Source organism: Phyllobates terribilis, unplaced genomic scaffold, assembly GCF_046119375.1.
Source record: "Phyllobates terribilis strain yellow unplaced genomic scaffold, ASM4611937v1 Scaffold_11__3_contigs__length_659146591, whole genome shotgun sequence".
Taxonomy (NCBI): domain Eukaryota; kingdom Metazoa; phylum Chordata; class Amphibia; order Anura; family Dendrobatidae; genus Phyllobates; species Phyllobates terribilis.
The window spans coordinates 532,268,739-532,283,750 of record NW_027362771.1 but is presented as its reverse complement, the minus strand read 5'-3'; the positions used below and the strand labels follow the sequence as shown (position 1 = coordinate 532,283,750).

General features: G+C 51.5%; 1 protein-coding gene across 1 annotated transcript in view; it reads left to right on the top strand.

Moving 5' to 3' along the window:
• Nucleotides 1–1,898: 1,898 nt before the first annotated feature.
• GCK (glucokinase) overlaps nucleotides 1,899–15,012 on the top strand; it is a 106,244-nt gene continuing 93,130 nt past the window's right edge. The window contains exon 1 of the mRNA XM_073653762.1: nucleotides 1,899–2,287. Coding sequence (XP_073509863.1) covers nucleotides 2,243–2,287 — 45 coding nt within the window. The 5' untranslated portion in view covers nucleotides 1,899–2,242. The remainder of the gene's footprint in view (nucleotides 2,288–15,012) is intronic.

Here is a 15,012-nt window from a genome sequence, read left to right as displayed (position 1 = left end):
TTTTGCTTTGATGACTGCTTTGCACACTCTTGGCATTCTCTTGATGAGCTTCAAGAGGTAGTCACCGGAAATGGTCTTCCAACAATCTTGAAGGAGTTCCCAGAGATGCTTAGCACTTGTTGGCCCTTTTGCCTTCACTCTGCGGTCCAGCTCACCCCAAACCATCTCGATTGGGTTCAGGTCTGGTGACTGTGGAGGCCAGGTCATCTGGCATAGCACCCCATCACTCTCCTTCTTGGTCAAATAGCCCTCACTCAGCCTGGAGGTGTGTTTGGGGTCATTGTCCTGTTGAAAAATAAATGATAGTCCAACTAAACGCAAACCGGATGGAATAGCATGCCGCTGCAAGATGCTGTGGTAGCCATGCTGGTTCAGTATGCCTTCAATTTAGAATAAATCCCCAACAGTGTCACCAGGAAAGCACCCCCACACCATCACACCTCCTCCTCCATGCTTCACGGTGGGAATCAGGCATGTAGAGTCCATCCATTCACCTTTTCTGCGTCGCACAAAGACACGGTGGTTGGAACCAAAGATCTAAAATTTGGACTCATCAGACCAAAGCACAGATTTCCACTGGTCTAATGTCCTTTCCTTGTGTTCTTTAGCCCAAACAAGTCTCTTCTGCTTGTTGCCTGTCCTTAGCAGTGGTTTCCTAGAAGCTATTTTACCATGAAAGCCTTCTGCACAAAGTCTCCTCTTAACAGTTGTTGTAGAGATGTGTCTGCTGCTAGAACTCTGTGTGGCATTGACCTGGTCTCTAATCTGAGCTGCTGTTAACCTGCGATTTCTGAGGCTGGTGACTCGGATAAACTTATCCTCAGAAGCAGAGGTGACTCTTGGTCTGGCGCGATCCTCATGTGAGCCAGTTTCTTTGTAGCGCTTGATGTTTTTTGCAACTGCACTTGGGGACACTTTCAAAGTTTGCCCAATTTTTCAGCTACTCATGATGGCTACTCATTTTTCTTTACTTAGCTGCTTTTTTCTTGCCATAATACAAATTCTAACAGTCTATTCAGTAGGACTATCAGCTGTGTATCCACCAGACTGCTGCACAACACAACTGATGGTCCCAACGCCATTTATAAGGCAAGAAATCCCACTTTATAAACCTGACAGGGCACACCTGTGAAGTGAAAACCATTTCCGGTGACTACCTCTTGAAGCTCATCAAGAGAATGCCAAGTGTATGCAAATCATTCATCAAAGCAAAAGGTGGCTACTTTGAAGAACCTAGAATATAAGACATATTTTCAGTTGTTTCACACTTTTTTGTTAAGTATATAATTCCACATGTGTTAATTCATAGTTTTGATGCCTTCAGTGTGAATGTACAATTTTCAAAGTCATGAAAATACTGAAAAATCTTTAAATGAGAAGGTGAATCCAAACTTTTGGTCTGTACTGTATTTTTTTTCTTCCATAAACTAGATAATCTCTTTAAAGGGGTTGTCCACTACTAAGACAACCCCTTCTCGATCTGAATGTTTGCTTCCGTGAAAATAAAAAAGCTTATACTCACCTCCCGTTCCGGCACCGTTCCAACAGTGTCGGCACTCGCGTTTCGGGGCTCACGTGAGATTGTTATGACACGTGAGTCTGACGCCCAATCAGCGTTGGCGTTACTATCTCCAACTCGGACGTTTAAAGGAGTTGTCCACTGCTATTCATATCTTTAGTATAAATAATATACCAGGACAAGCTTGGGAAATTCCTTCCTCACCATTGTGCTGCAGTATAGCCAGCAAGAGGCACAGACTGCCCTAAAACAGCCGACTTCTTCTGAAGGGCTGATTAGCTGAGTGTAGGCTGAATGGGTTAAAAGGTGGAGAAAAACATTTAAAGGTTCAATGAGTTTTGTGTCTATATATAGAGAGCTCACACCGCAGGCCAGCAGGTTGTAAGGGAGGGGGCTCGACTGTCTCTGTGCCTCGTGACCAAGCTTTTGGGACTTTTCAATGTGGCTCCTTCACAGTATTTTGCTATTTCTGATGTGTTATAAGTTGGGAAACTTTTCGCCGGTTGTACAGTAAGGAGTGGCTAAGGCAGTAGGAGGCAACAGGTAGTTGAGGAAGGAAGCATTGGGTGCTTGGCAAACACCTGGCAGCATCCTCCATTATCCACGCAGTGCTAGGAGGACAGGATCCTTGTGGACGAAGTCTGGGACCGTGCACAGTTATAACTACCAGGGACAGAGACGTCAAGGACTACAGGAAATAACTATCTGCACTATCTGGTCCTCATGCTGGATAACAAGGTCAGGATGGATGACACGCAGATGCAGAAGGTAAAATATTGGGGAATTACCCACTTTTCGTACATTCTTATTCACTGCATTTGATCATTATTTTATGTTCTAGAATCCTAGAATGTTAGAGTTAGACGGGACCTCCAGGGTCATCGTGTCCAACCCCCTGCTCAATGCAGGAGTCACTAAATCATTTCAGACAGATATCTGTCCAGCCTCTGTGTGAAGACTTCTATTGAAGGAGAACTCACCACCTCTCGTGGCCGCCTGTTCCACTCATTGATCACCCTCGTTGTGCCATCAGAATAATCAACGCTGATCTACATGGAGTATAATCAGTGCCATTAGCGAGGAGGATCACAATCTAATCTTCTCCTATACAAACACAATTATCATGTTTTTAGAACGTGGGAGGAAACTGGTGGAGTGTATCTGCGTTAACCTGGCGAGAACATACAAACTCCATGCAGATGACGTCCTCCATCAGTGCTGACCACTGAGCCACTGTGCGACTCATCATGTTTGTTGTGTGTCCTCACATTAAGTTTTGGGTTTTGTGGACATCATGTATTTGAGTTTCTATTTTTTTATTTTCATTTTTCATATGTAGTTTAGTGATATAAAGTATATGTTTGGTTTAAAAGCAACTCACAAATAATCTTAGGAATCTGCATAAACAATAATAACTAATAAAACTATGATAACAGACCTGACGCTCCAGGCAGAAGACATAGCAAACCAACACCTATGGATGACTAGCAGGGCTGCCAATCGTACAGATATTCCTGGACAGTTGGGCCACGTTTTCTGTCCCTTGTCCGTAAAAAAAAATTTGATGCGCCCATCATTTTTGGGAAGTTAGAGAAGCTTGTTCAGATTTTTTATAACTAAACGATCACCATTTTACAGTTTACAGTGAATATCAGAATTATGAGCTGTGATCTTATAATCATAATAATAATAATCTTATAAAAATACTAATAATTTTATATTCTTAATTTTGGTTTTCCAATGAATCCATTAAAAATATTGTCTGTCTGTAATTTTTTCCGTTAAGCTGTCCAGAAAAATTAAAAAATCAAGTTTCAACCCTGCCGGATAGTGTAACAATGGGGCATCTAAACTTTCACTAACTGCTTTGTTATATACATCCTAAGGACATAATACTAGTGACACCTTGCACAGACTGTGGACATTAACCCTACATACAGAGCTGACGCTGCCTGATATTGGGTCTATCTGCAGCTTGTACAGAGCTCCGGGATGGTGGTCCACCCAACTGTGACTTCTTGTATCCATTAACTAAGTGCTTCAACCATAGAGACATTATCACTTTTACTGTGTTACAAAGCAATTCCCCATCTGACAGATCACATCATATATATATATATACATATATATATATATATATTTATTACGCTGAGCTCTTTGTCGATGCAATTTCTAAAAATCAATTACAGTCAAACAGTTATTGGTAATTTCTTCCATACCTTGTCTATAGTTATCTACCATATTTATCTATCTACTATCTAGAAATTGATAGTGTATCCTTAAGATAGGTCATTAATATATCGGTGGGGATACAACGCCCATATCCCCCCTAATCAGCTGTTTGGAGCTATGGCTGGATGTATATTGTACAGAGCTTGAACAGTAGAGCGTTATACACCGTGTGGTGGTCATTCTCTGGTACTGCAGTTTGGAAACTACTGATGTGAATGTGAGGTGAGCTGCAGTACCCCAAAATAACCTAAGGATAAGTCATGAATATATTAGTCACGGACAACTGCTTTGATTTATCTATCTCATATTTAACTATTATCTATCTGCACTGTATGGATAAAAATATTGGGACACCTCCACATTACACCTACACGCAGGGCCGTATTTGCCCTTAGGCAATTGTAGGCATGTGTCTAGGGCGCCGGAATTCGGGGAGGGCGGCGCCTGAGCGTGTTTTTTTTTTTTCGGTTCGTGCCCCGATCCACCCCCCCCCCCACCCCGGTCATCGCGTCCATAGGCGGATTATAATGAGGGCAATCCGGGGTGTCTATGGCTGGATTACCCTCATTATATGTGCGGCGCTGCGGCACATACTGGCAGAAAGTGGCGGGTGGGCCCCCGGACCGCTCCCCCAGAAGCAGCGCACGGCCGCTGCTTCTTCTCCGGCCGGGCCAACAACACTGCAGCACTTAACTTCCTGTGCGCGGCCGTGTCTCCTAGCTGTGATGTCATGCAGTGCGCGCCCGGCCTGCACTGCTGCATCGGAGAGGAGCAGGAGGACTGGAGCCGAGCCTGGGGATGGTGAGTCTGTGTGTATGAGAGAGTGTGTGTATGAGAGAGTGTGTGTGGGAGAGAGTGTGTATGTTTGAGAGTGAGTGTGTGTATGTGTGATTGAGTGTGTGTGTGTGTGTGTGTGTAGGCAGATATCATTGTGTGATGTCTGTTTATATGTATTTTTGTGTTACAAATGTGTTTATGCGTGTATGTATATGTCTGTATATGTTTGTGTGTGCGTGACTGCGTGCGGCCTCCCGCTGTCTCTGGGGGGGCGCCATGCGGCCTCCCGCTGTGTATAGATGGCGCTGTGCGGCCTCCCGCTGTGTATAGATGGCGCTGTGCGACCTCCTGCTGTGTATAGATGGCGCTGAGCGGCCTCCTCCTGTGTATATGACGCGCCCTTGGGCCTGTGTCGCGCTGCGTTGCGCACGCGGGAGCTTACCCGGAGCCGGATCTCTTGAGGGTTGTAGTCTCGTGGCGGTGACCCGGTCCGTGCCCAGGGAGTCAAACTGAGCGGCGATGTAACAGCGGTAGATGTAGGACGACTACGCCACCCGTTGAATGCAGCTATGGAGCTGCCGCTGCAGGACAGTCCGCTGAGGCCGGTGGATGGATGGTGCAGCGTAGATGGTATAACCCCCAACGGGAGGGGTATGGCCTCAGGGCAGCAGGTGTGGATGATGGGGGTAGCAGGAACCACTCAGAGACGGTGCGGTGTAATTCAGGGTCTTTACTGGTAACAACGATAGACCCTCCCGGAGTACTTGCTAGTGAACGGGGCCTGGTCAGTCCTTGAGCAGATGGGATCTCCCCTGGCCAGGCGGAGTTGTAGGCCTCCCAAACTGACTGTACTCTTCTGGCTACCTTGCTAGAAGCGGATATAAGTAGCCCACGTCCCTGAGTGTACCGTGTGGTGCTCACCCGTATGGCCGGTGACTCGGGGCCTTCTAATGGCTTCCGCTCCACGATGGCAGTGCTGGTCCCACGCGTGTGACCGTGCCTTCGGGTTTCTGGGCCTGAGGACCTGAAATCCCCTGCCGGTCGGCTTCTGCTGCTGGGTAAGAGTTAGTCCCCACAGCCTCGGACGCCGGGTCCGGTAAGAAAGCTTCTCAGTCAGGGCGAGCTCTGCAGCTGCCAGCCCCTGACTCATAGTAGTATTGCTTCTGCTGTTTCTTGTCTCTACTCTCCTTGACTGCTAACCCTGCTTCAGCCCCGGGTTTATATAGGGGAAGTTCTTCCCCTCCCAAGACTGGGCAGGAGGTGTGGCATGCACAGGATCCCTGACCAAAGGACCTCCCACCTGCTCTCAGACATAACATCTCTATCACTGTGGCAACCAGACCCCTGGGGTGTCACATTCCCCCCTAGTGAAATTTAGTACTCCGGGACTAAACATATTTTAGAAAAACATAACAAGATAAAAACAATAATAATACAATAAAGAAACACATAAAGGTGGTCACGGCATGTCCATAACCGGGTGCAGTCTTTGAAGAAAGCAAGGTGTCCATTTCACCAAAACAGGGAGACGTAACCAGGTAGGGGTCTGTCCTACCCCGAGTCCTTAACAGTCTCTAGTCCATCCTGGGTTACGCTCCAACTATGTACAAGGATTCCCGGTAAATCCACCAAGGACTCCTACAAATAACTAGAAACACAAAATTATACACAAGCAACAATACACAGGTAAACATAAATAAAACAATTTATACACTTCAAATCCTCCAACGTGCGGGTAACTGGCCTCTAGTGGCCCTAGTGGACCTACGGAGCTGACTGTCTAGCCCTGAACTACAGGGTGTAGGAGCTGTCAAGGGTAAACTGGGCAGCTGTCTACCGGCTATTTGGCTCACTAGGGATATGGCAGGCTCACTGCAAGCAGAGGGTTGATCCTCCTGGTCTGCGGGTGTGGGGTCTTCTGCCTCCTGGACCGGCTGTTCTTCCAGCTCTACCTGTTGCTCCGTAGGTGCTTGGGATGCTGGTTGGAGGAAGGTGAGTACGGGTACCACAACTGCACCATTGACTTGAGTCCAAGACCGAGGGAAGTCCCCGAGCACAGTACTAACCATATCTTCCCTTTCCTCTACGGGTCGATGGTCTTCTTGTTCCTCTTCAGGGTTCCTCAGTTGTTCGGGACACTTCTTCAGGTGGTCCCGGGATACAATGGCTGTGGTTTCCCCTCCGTCTTTACTGATGGTACAAACCTTCGGGTTCTCGTGGCTTGAGGGCAGTACGGTGTACGGGTCCTTCTCCCACTGGTCGTCCAACTTGTGGAGCCGTCTCTTCCTCTTCAAGACCTGCTCTCCGGGTACCAGGGGAACAGCGGGAGCATACTGGTTGTAAGTTTTCTCTTGTCTTTCCCTAGCCTGACAGAGACTTCGCTCCACGCTCTCCTGTACTCTCCGGTACTGCTGCTGCCTCTCTGTGTCCCAGTCTGCTTCTGGTGAAGTGTCCTCGGGTGTCAGGACTCCCATTTCCAGGTCAACAGGTAACTTACCAGGTCTTGCCCTCATTAGGTAAGCCGGGGTACAGTTGGTGGAACCTACCGGGATGTGGTTGTATAGGTCCACCAGATCGGGCAGCTTCTCAGGCCACAGACTGCGTTCTTCCAGGGGCAACGTTTTCAGAAGATCCATTACCACCTGGTTCATTTTCTCACAAAGTCCATTAGTTTGCGGATGATAGGGTGTCGTCCTTATCTTCCGGCAGCCATATAGAGTGCAGAATTCTTGGAAGACCTCCGCTTCAAAGGCAGGTCCCTGGTCTGTCAACACTTGGTCCGGGTACCCGTGTGGACGGCAGAAATGCTGCTGGAATGCTCTCGCTGCTGTTCGAGCTGTTAAGTCCTTGATGGGGACGACAACCAAGAACCGGGAGTAGTGATCCACGATGGTTAGTGCGTAGACGTAGCCACTTCTGCTTGGGGTCAGTTTTACATGATCCAAGGCTACCAGTTCCAACGGCTGCCGGGTGACGATGGACTGCAGGGGAGTCTTCTGGCTGGCACGATCCTTCCTTCTTAGGTTGCACGGGCCACAGTCTCTGCACCACTTCTCAATGGTTCCCCTCATGCCTACCCAGTGGAATCACTCGCGCAGCAGGAACTCCAGCTTCTTCCACCCGAAGTGTCCAGCTCCGTCGTGGTATGCCTCCATCACCATGGCTGCATCTCTTCGTGGCACCACTACTTGCCAGAGTAGTTCATGCGTCCGGGAGTTAACCATTCTGCGGCACAACTTCCCCTTGTAAAGGAACAGTCGACTCCTCTCTGCCCATAGTTGTTTGGCTTCCTCCGGAGCGTCTGGTTCAAGGCAAGCCTCCGGGCGAGTCAGCATCTCCTTCACCAGTCGGACGGCAGGGTCGCTGTCTTGCGTTTCCGCCCAGTTGTAGTGAGGTAAGGGGTTCAACGTAGCAGCCTGCTTACTCCTTACCCGGTGGGAGTACTGGATAGTCCCATGACGGTGGAACGCAGGGAGTTCAACTTCTTCCAGTCCCTCCGGATCTTCTCCTTCGTCCGGCAGGTTGGGCATCCTGGACAGGGCGTCCGCGTTGGTATTGGAGCGTCCGGCCCGGTACTTGATTGTGAACTCGTAGTTGGACAGACGGGCCATCCACCTCTGCTCCAGGGCACCGAGTCTTGCCGTGTCCAGGTGTGTCAACGGGTTGTTATCCGTGTACACGGTGAACCGGGAAGAAGCGAGGTAATGCTTAAAGCGCTCGGTGACTGCCCATACTACGGCCAGGAACTCTAGCTTAAATGAGCTGTAATTCTCGGGATTCCTTTCGGTGGGTCGCAGCTTTCGGCTGGCGTAGGCGATTACTCGTTCCTTCCCCTGCTGGATCTGGGACAGTACGGCTCCTAGCCCGATGTTACTGGCGTCGGTGTAGAGGATAAAGGGCTGGCTATAATCCGGGTACGCCAGGATTTCGTCCCCCGTGAGGGCCATCTTCAGCTGGCGGAAGGACTCTTCTTCCAGCTCCTCCCATTTGAAGGGCGGCTTCTGGTTCTTGGCCTTCCGGGACTGGCCTATCAGGAGGTCCTGCATAGGTGCTGCCTTTTTGGTGAAACCGGGAATAAACCTTCGGTAGTAGCCTACCAACCCGAGGAACTGCCGCACTTCTTTTACGCTGGAGGGGCTTGGCCATTCCTTAATTGCGGTGATCTTATCAGGGTCGGGAGCCACTCCGTCAGCGCTCACCACGTGTCCCAGGTACTGCACCTTTGGTTTCAGGAGGTGACACTTGGAGGGTTTCACCTTTAGGCCGTAACTCGCCAGAGCTTCGAACACTTCCGCCAGGTGTTTCAGGTGGTCCTCATACGTCTTGGAATATACGATGACATCGTCCAGGTACAACAGGACCGTCTCGAAGTTTCTGTGGCCCAGACAACACTCCATTAGTCGTTGGAAGGTTCCTGGTGCGTTGCAGAGTCCGAACGGCATGCAGGTGAACTCGCTAAGTCCCATCGGGGTGGTGAATGCGGTCTTCTCCCGGTCCGCCTCTGCTACAGGAACCTGCCAGTACCCGCTAGTGAGATCCAAGGTAGAGAAGAAGTTAGCAGATCTTAAAGCAGCCAATGACTCCTCTATCCTTGGTAAGGGGTACGCATCCTTGTGTGTGATACGGTTGATTTTCCGGTAATCTACACACATCCTCATGGTGTTGTCTTTTTTTCTGACTAAGACTAGTGGAGCTGCCCAGGGGCTACAGCTATCCCTGATCACCCCAGCCTCCTTCATGTCTCTAAGCATCCCCTTGGCGTGTTGGTAGTGTGCAGGGGGTACGGGTCGATACCTCTCTTTTATGGGAGGATGGTCTCCCGTGGGGATGTGGTGTTCTACCCCCTTGACTCGCCCGAAGTCTAACGGGTGTTTACTAAACACTCTCTCGTACTCTTGAACCACCCGATAGACTCCCTGTTTCTGATGTGAGGGAGTGGAGTCAGTACCCAAATGTAGTTGCTGACACCAGTCCTCCTTTGTTTTCTTAGAGCCGTTACCTTCCTCCGGGTGAGATGGAGGCAAGGGTTCCACAGATTGTATAGCATTTTGGTTAATGGTATATAATTTGGCTAGCGTGGCATACCGGGGCAGGTACACTTCCCTCTTCCCGATATTGATTATGCGAACGGGCACCCTCCCATGGCGTACATTAACCACCCCCCGTGCTGTCAAGATGGTGGGCCTACTGTCTGAGTAAACTGGTTCTACCATTGCCTGGTAATCTCTACCTCTCAGACCAATAGCTGCCCGGCACCAAATCATCATTTCACTTTTTGGGGGCATGGCAATAGGAAAAGGGTCACACATTCTTACGCTACCAATCTCACCGCCGGAGAGTTCCACCTGTTGCCGTCGCATCAGTGCCCGGATCTCTTTTTGGAGCACCCGCTGCTCGCCGGAGCTGGCGTTCTTGGCAACCTGCTGTAAAAGGAAAATCACCTCTGCAAGACAATTTTCAATTACATTAGTTCCTAGAGTTATTTTTGGGTGACTCTCATGTTTGTCAATATCTACAATGATCAGTCCCTGTGCTGCCAGTTCGACTCTACCGATTTTGATGGTCACCTCTTTAAATCCGATCTGTGGCACGGGCTGGCCATTGCTGGCGATGATACTCAAGTCGTCGTCAGGGTAGCGGGTAATATCCGAGTCATTCCAGTACTGCTTAAAGAGCACCTACGGGATGGTGGTGACCTGTGACCCGGTGTCCAGTAGGGCACTCATGGGAATGCCATCCAGTACCACAGGCAAGACTGGACGTCCTCCCACATATCTGTCGCGCCAGTTCGATGGGCCTGGTGATCTTTTTCCTGGGGGTTGGCCCGCTACCCCAGGTTGTGCCCGTTTAAAGAACAGTACCTTGCCATATGTCCGGGTTGATTGCAGCGGCGGCAGATGGGTCGTCCGTCTTCGCTGTATCGGTCACTGGGTCTTCCTCTGGCCGGTGGGGTCCTCCTTGGTCGATGCCACGGGATGTCCTTCGGTCCGGATGCCAGCTGGATCTTCCCTGGGGTGGAAACCTGTAAAGACTGCACAGTTCGGGTTAGCGCAGCAACGCTCTTAGCTAGCTCTTGGACCTGATGGTGTAGGTCTGGAGCCGGGTCATTGTCCAAAGCCTGCGCATCAGCTCCCACAGGCCCTGCCGACAAGGGCGCCGCCTCCTGGTGGTAAGTGCTAGCTGGGCGCCTGTGGGTCACAACGCCACCCGGTGCCGGTTCTCGGAGCACCCGGATGGCTCTGTCCTTGAACTGTGCAAAGCCCAGATGGGGATCCTGTAAGGCCATCGCCCGCAACTGGGTTCGGTGGGCATTACAATATAGTCCCTCTATAAATTGTTCGGTCAACAGCCTGTCCTCGTTTCCCACTCCATCAGGGTCGGTCTGCTTAATGGCCCTCAGGGCCTCTTGTAGATTTAGTGCATAGTCCCTTATACTCTCATGCGCTCGCTGCTTGCACCCGTAGAATCTAAGCTTAATCTCGGCTGAGGTGCGGGTATCAAAGGTATCCTTCAGCCGGGTTAGTATCCCTGCGACAGTCTTCCTCCCAGGTGGCCAGGATTTTACTTCCCTTTTGGCTGCCCCGGTTAGTTGGGCCACCAGGATGCTCACTTTTTGCTCTTCTGTGAGGGGGTACACCTGGAAGAGGCTATCCAGCTTTTCTCTAAAGTCATGCAGGGTATGTGACTCCCCTGAGTACTGGGGTAGCCAAGCTGCTCCCGGGATATAGGGCATGGTGAAGGGCATAACTGCAGCAGCGGTGGCGCTGGCGGGGGTTGAGGCAATGAAGCTCTCCTCCGCATCCGACATCTTCCTCCCCCCTAGTGGACCGTGGCCTACCTTGCGATGATCCTGTTCCGTAGGCCGCGGCTCCGCAGTAGATCGTCAGGGTTGAGGACCTTCCGTCGCGCTCCGGTGACGTCGGCGTCTGCTGGGCTCCTTCCAGGACCTTACGCAACGTCCGGACGTGAGGCGGGGCTTCAGTTCTCGCGCGCTTTCGGAGTCCACGCCCCTCTTCTTCCCGCGCGGCGTCCTCAAGATGGCGTCCAACGGCGGGAAAACTCCACGGATGGCGGGAAGAAGGCTGAAAATGGCGCCGGATGGCGGGAATCTTCACCGATGGCGGGAAAACTTCACGGATGGTAAGTTTTAAAAGTCTCTTTTTCAGGCACGCAGTACCCGGTGGTTGCGGGCACGAAATCCTGCCGACTACGCCAAAGTTGACGCGCCCCTGGGCCTGTGTCGCGCTGCGTTGCGCACGCGGGAGCTTACCCGGAGCCGGATCTCTTGAGGGTTGTAGTCTCGTGGCGGTGACCCGGTCCGTGCCCAGGGAGTCAAACTGAGCGGCGATGTAACAGCGGTAGATGTAGGACGACTACGCCACCCGTTGAATGCAGCTATGGAGCTGCCGCTGCAGGACAGTCCGCTGAGGCCGGTGGATGGATGGTGCAGCGTAGATGGTATAACCCCCAACGGGAGGGGTATGGCCTCAGGGCAGCAGGTGTGGATGATGGGGGTAGCAGGAACCACTCAGAGACGGTGCGGTGTAATTCAGGGTCTTTACTGGTAACAACGATAGACCCTCCCGGAGTACTTGCTAGTGAACGGGGCCTGGTCAGTCCTTGAGCAGATGGGATCTCCCCTGGCCAGGCGGAGTTGTAGGCCTCCCAAACTGACTGTACTCTTCTGGCTACCTTGCTAGAAGCGGATATAAGTAGCCCACGTCCCTGAGTGTACCGTGTGGTGCTCACCCGTATGGCCGGTGACTCGGGGCCTTCTAATGGCTTCCGCTCCACGATGGCGGTGCTGGTCCCACGCGTGTGACCGTGCCTTCGGGTTTCTGGGCCTGAGGACCTGAAATCCCCTGCCGGTCGGCTTCTGCTGCTGGGTAAGAGTTAGTCCCCACAGCCTCGGACGCCGGGTCCGGTAAGAAAGCTTCTCAGTCAGGGCGAGCTCTGCAGCTGCCAGCCCCTGACTCGTAGTAGTATTGCTTCTGCTGTTTCTTGTCTCTACTCTCCTTGACTGCTAACCCTGCTTCAGCCCCGGGTTTATATAGGGGAAGTTCTTCCCCTCCCAAGACTGGGCAGGAGGTGTGGCATGCACAGGATCCCTGACCAAAGGACCTCCCACCTGCTCTCAGACATAACATCTCTATCACTGTGGCAACCAGACCCCTGGGGTGTCACATATAGATGGCGCTGTGCGGCCTCCTGCTGTGTATATATGGCGCTGTGCGGCCTCCTGCTGTGTATAGATGGCGTTGTGTGGCCTCCCGCTGTGTATAGATGGCGCTGTGCGGCCTCCCGCTGTGTACTGATGGCGCTGTGCGGGCTCCCGCTGTGTATAGATGGCGCGGTGCGGCCTACCGCTGTGTATAGATGGCGCTGTGCGGTCTCCTGCAGTGTATAGTTGGCGCTGTGCGGCCTCCTGCTGTGTATAGATGGCTCTGTGCGGCCTCCTGCTGTGTATAGATGGCACTGTGCGGCCTCCTGCTGTGTATAGATGGCGCTGTGCGGCCTCCTGCTGTGTATAGATGGCTACGTGCGACCTCCCGCTGTGTAGAGATGGCTACATGTGGCCTCCTGCTGTGTATAGATGGCGCCGTGCGGCCTCCCGCCGTATATAGATGGCTACGTGTGCTCAATATTGAGTCATACAATTAATGTAAGGCTATGTGCCCACGATGCAGAAATGCTTCGGATTTTTTTTGATCGTTTCTGCATCTCTCTGGCAGAAAAAACGCATGCGGATTTTACATGCGTTTTTCCTGCCAGGGACATGCGGATGTGAAGCGTTCTTCACTTGCAATTCCGCATGTGGGTTGACAAGCGATTTTAGCATCACTTGGAAAGTGCTTGACAAATTGGTCACACTATATAAATCCATGCAACCGGCAACCGGCATGGATTTATATAGTGTGACCGTAAAAGAATGTTAAAAAATAAAAAATAAATATATAATTACCTTTTGATGGCCTGCCAACGTCAGCGGTCGCGTGACCCGTCACATGACTAAATGACGTCACGGCAGGTCCTTTTCAGACCATCGTGAGCTGCCGGCAAGCCAGGACGCATCGGATAAAGACACCGGGGGCCATCAGAAGGTAAGTATGATATTTATTTTTTATTTTATTCTTTTTTTTTTACAGGTACTATGGTACCCGGGTCTGGAGGAGAGTCTCCTCTTCTCCAAACCCGGGTACCATCCGCAAATTGAAATGCATGTATTCTGCATGTACAGATCCAGTGATGCGGATTACATGCGTTCCAATGCAAGTCAATGGCGGCGAAAACCTCGAGCTTCCGCAAAATAATTGGTAGTGCTGCGGATTTTCCCACAATGATAATCCGCAGCGGAAATTTCCGCAGCATGTGCACAGCACAGGCGGATTATCATTGGGGAACATGGCAGACCTTCTACCAAGCGTTTTTTAAGCGTTTCTGCAGCGGAATTGCTTAAAAAACGCATAGTGGGCACACAGCCTAAAAAAAATTATTATAATTAATATTGTGCCAAATTAATTTCACGTGAATTATCACATGATCTATCACAGAGGATCATGTGACATGTGATACATCAGGTGTGCGTTTGGGGTGAGGGTGGGGGGCCCAGCTCGCGCCTTCTAAACTGCCCGGGGCCCTTGCTACTCTTAATCCACCCCTGATCGCGCCCTCCCACCTCACCTCTCTAGTCTGCTCTGCTGCTGCGATCTGGAAAGAAGAGGAGGAGCCCGGGCACTTGAAGTTCCCGCGGAGGCCCGGGCAGCACATCGCTGGCAGCGGCTCATCTCAGCAGGCAGCGCCGGTAATTGTGTTCTGTTGTGATGTGCCATTGCACCGACACTGCCACCCGGGCCGTGGTGCCGGTGCATGATGCTGTCTGAGGAGCTGCCACTTCGGCAGACAGTCTGCTCTGCTGCATAATTGATGATGGCGGGCGGCAGGCGGCGAGGCGGGCGGCGGGATCATAGTTTAGGCGCAGACGCACAGTCAGCAGCTGCCGCTGGTACTGTGTTCTGTGCTCTGCACAGACAGTACAGCCAGTGGGCAGCAGTGCCAGCCTGACAGAGCCCAGACTGCCTGAGTCTCTGACTAGTCTCAGACTCTGAGGAGTCTGACTACTCTGTGACTGTTGTCACTGGTCAGACATGATGGCAGGCAGCAGCAGGGAGGGACACAGTGGGGTCTGAATCCCAGACATGGGCTGGATCAGGCACTGCAGCATTGCATATGGGCCATATGCAATGCTGCAGTGCCTGCTGCAGCCCAGTTCTGTGTGGGCCGCTCCCATCCTCCCCCCCCCCATATACAATGCTGCATCCCTGTGGTCTGTGTGGGCTGCTCCCACCCCCCCCACCCCCATATACAATGCTGCAGCCCTGTGGTCTGCGTGGGCCGCTCCCATCCCCCCCCCACCCCCATATACAATGCTGCAGCCCTGTGGTCTGTGTGGGCCGCTGCCATCCCCCCACCCCCATATGCAATGC